Below are 2,500 nucleotides of genomic sequence, written 5' to 3' on the forward strand. Positions count from 1 at the left end.
TCTCTACACCTCTCCACACCCAGAGGGTTCTTACGCCTGTATTCTCTCCATTTCAGAGCCTGCGGAGAGAGGTGGTGCGCTGGGGGAGGAGAGGAACGAGGGAACAGAGGGAACAGAGGGAGGAAAATGAAGGATGGATGGATAGATGGTAACAGGTAAACAGATGGATGGATGAATGGATGGATGGATGGATAAATGGATGACAAATAGGAAAGGGTATGCAATCATGGACGGATGGATGAATAGATGGACGGATGGTGACAAACAGAGGAAAAGATGGATAGGGATGGAATGGGTGGATGACAAGAGTATGAAGTGTTAAAAGAGGAAGAACAACAGAGAGAAATAAAGAGAGAATTAGTAGCAGCTTACAGAAACTAAAGAAAAGCCAAAGCAGCGTGTTTGTGTTGTGACACCAGCATCTCTGATACAAACATCACGAACCGAAAGCTCTGCAGGGTGAAAAAAACCTGTCAGAGATCGTTAATTATTATTTAATTATTATAGAATTAATATCTCAGATCTTCCTGAACTGAGAAACAGTCGCGTAGGCCAGATATACTGGCACACAGTGGACCTACAGGGTAGGTAGTCCTCATAAAGTGGCTGGAGAGTATAATCACAGGTATGTGATGATGGAAGGGATGAGCATTTCAGTCAAAAAGGCATTTTTAAAAAATACATGCTCCCAAAAAATATCCACACATGACCAGGCATTATAAAAAGTGTTATAAGGCATCAATGCATTCTAATATATGTGACAGTGCAATTCATAATGCAGTGTATGCACAGGCTGCATTCTGAGCATTGCAGCCTGGGGGCGCTACAGCAACAGCCAAGCGCGAACAAACTCTTGTACCACCAGCGAGTTACTGGTCCATCAAATATCAACGGTTTGAAGCAGTTTTCCCACAAGTTTAGCTCCTGGGGATGTTATAATAACAGCAGATCCTGTTTACAGGCCCTACGATTTGTCCTGCATCGCCCCCTTGAGTATGGAGTAATGCATAAGCCTTTATACGGCTGCAGTCGCAGGCTCTGCGCTGCCCTCTGGTGGATCAATGTGAGAACGTAAAACAAGTTAACTTTCACAGTGTTCTGCAAATATTCCCAGTCAAAGCCGCAGTAAATTCTAACGATAATGAATAATATTTTAGACAACATGTTAATACGGATTTAGTACCGATATTGTTGTGTACCATCAGATCCTTACCGTTATGCTGTCTCTGTGCTAAACAGGCAGGAAGCACTTTCACCTCCTCCTCTCGCAGCGCCGGCTCCAGCTGCCCCATTGGACTGAGCCCTGAGCTGGGCAGCGTGGGTAATGTAGTCAGACCCGGGCGGTGAAAACAGTGCCCTCTGGTGGTCAGAGGGCTTATTAGAGGGCTTTGCTTCACCAGAGGGACAGGAGGTGGGGTTGGTGGCAGCGGGGTGAGTTTGGGAGCACCCGGTGGGGTGTGGTGGGCCATCAGGCTGGCGGACGTTGGGCAAGAGAGGGAACGCGGTGGCCGTGGACATCGCTCCGGTGTCGGGGAGCATGTGGAGCAGCTTCCAGAGCAGCTGGGCGCTCCCTGCAGGCGGACAGGAGAATAGCTGCCCAGTGGAGACGGCCTGATTGCGGCAGATGTGGCTTGGGGTCTCCCACGATCTTCCTCAGGGTCTTCCTCGCCTCCCTCCGGAGCAGAAGCCCCACGAGCCTGCATGTGATTGATGTACTCGTCCAGCAGGGGGAGCAGAGGTTTAGCCTGGGGCTTCCCAAACTGGTGCTGGAAGGTGAAGGGCTGTATAGGTAACGTGGTCGGACGCTGGTCCTTACTGTAGCGGACTACGGCCGGGGAGGAGTCTGTAGAACTGGAAAGACCACCTTAAACAGAGAGAAAGAAAGGAGGATTATAATAGTGATGTACACAAGCAGGCCTGACACTGCGTCAGACACTGCATGTAACCACAGCGAAGCCCTGATCTGATCCAAAGGAGGATCCGAACCAACCCAGGCATATTTTACAGCACAGACTTATGCGGTTTCAAAACATAACAGAGATTTCTTACAGCGTTAGCTTTACTGGGGTTCAAAGTCACAGCCTCCTGATGTTGGAGGGATATATAGCTATAAGACAGCTGCACCAGATGTTACTACGTTGCTTAAAAGAACATTTTTTATGGTGTATTAAACATTTAAAGATATAGAAATCTGAGTAAATTTAGAAGACTGTGGGTGGTGCAATGGACTAAGCATTCATCCCCACCAGAAGGTTAAGAGTTTGAACCCCAGTGATGCCACAGCCATCCGTAAGTGGGAGCCCAAAAGGAGAAAACGGCTGCAGGGATTGTCTGATGGAAAGAGTGCCAGCTAGTGGAGAAACAGTGATCAAACAATTTTTTTTGTTTACCTAAAAATATAAGTTATGAGAACTTTTGACTAAACCAATAAGTTTGAGGTGGTCATTGTCAATTTATTTTCAACTGAGCTGACTTTCCTTTTTAACAGTGCAAGAGAAAC

At 47.3% G+C, this 2,500-nt stretch overlaps 1 protein-coding gene across 3 annotated transcripts in view; it reads right to left on the bottom strand.

Annotated features, from left to right (window-relative positions):
• The window catches only part of rusc2 (RUN and SH3 domain containing 2), a 64,810-nt gene that overhangs the window by 11,640 nt on the left and 50,670 nt on the right, over positions 1–2,500 (bottom strand). For 2 of the 3 annotated variants that reach the window (XM_017684709.2, XM_017684708.2), the window contains exons 5-6: positions 1,214–1,864; positions 1–79 (exon numbers count right to left, since the gene is read on the bottom strand). The exon at positions 1–79 is cut by the window's left edge and continues 131 nt beyond it. In XM_017684709.2, the coding sequence (XP_017540198.2) occupies positions 1–79; positions 1,214–1,864 (730 nt within the window). The remainder of the gene's footprint in view (positions 80–1,213; positions 1,865–2,500) is intronic. The other variant, XM_017684710.2, reaches the window with a different exon arrangement.

Source organism: Pygocentrus nattereri, chromosome 20 (assembly GCF_015220715.1).
Source record: "Pygocentrus nattereri isolate fPygNat1 chromosome 20, fPygNat1.pri, whole genome shotgun sequence".
In the NCBI taxonomy this organism is placed as follows: Eukaryota; Metazoa; Chordata; class Actinopteri; order Characiformes; family Serrasalmidae; genus Pygocentrus; species Pygocentrus nattereri.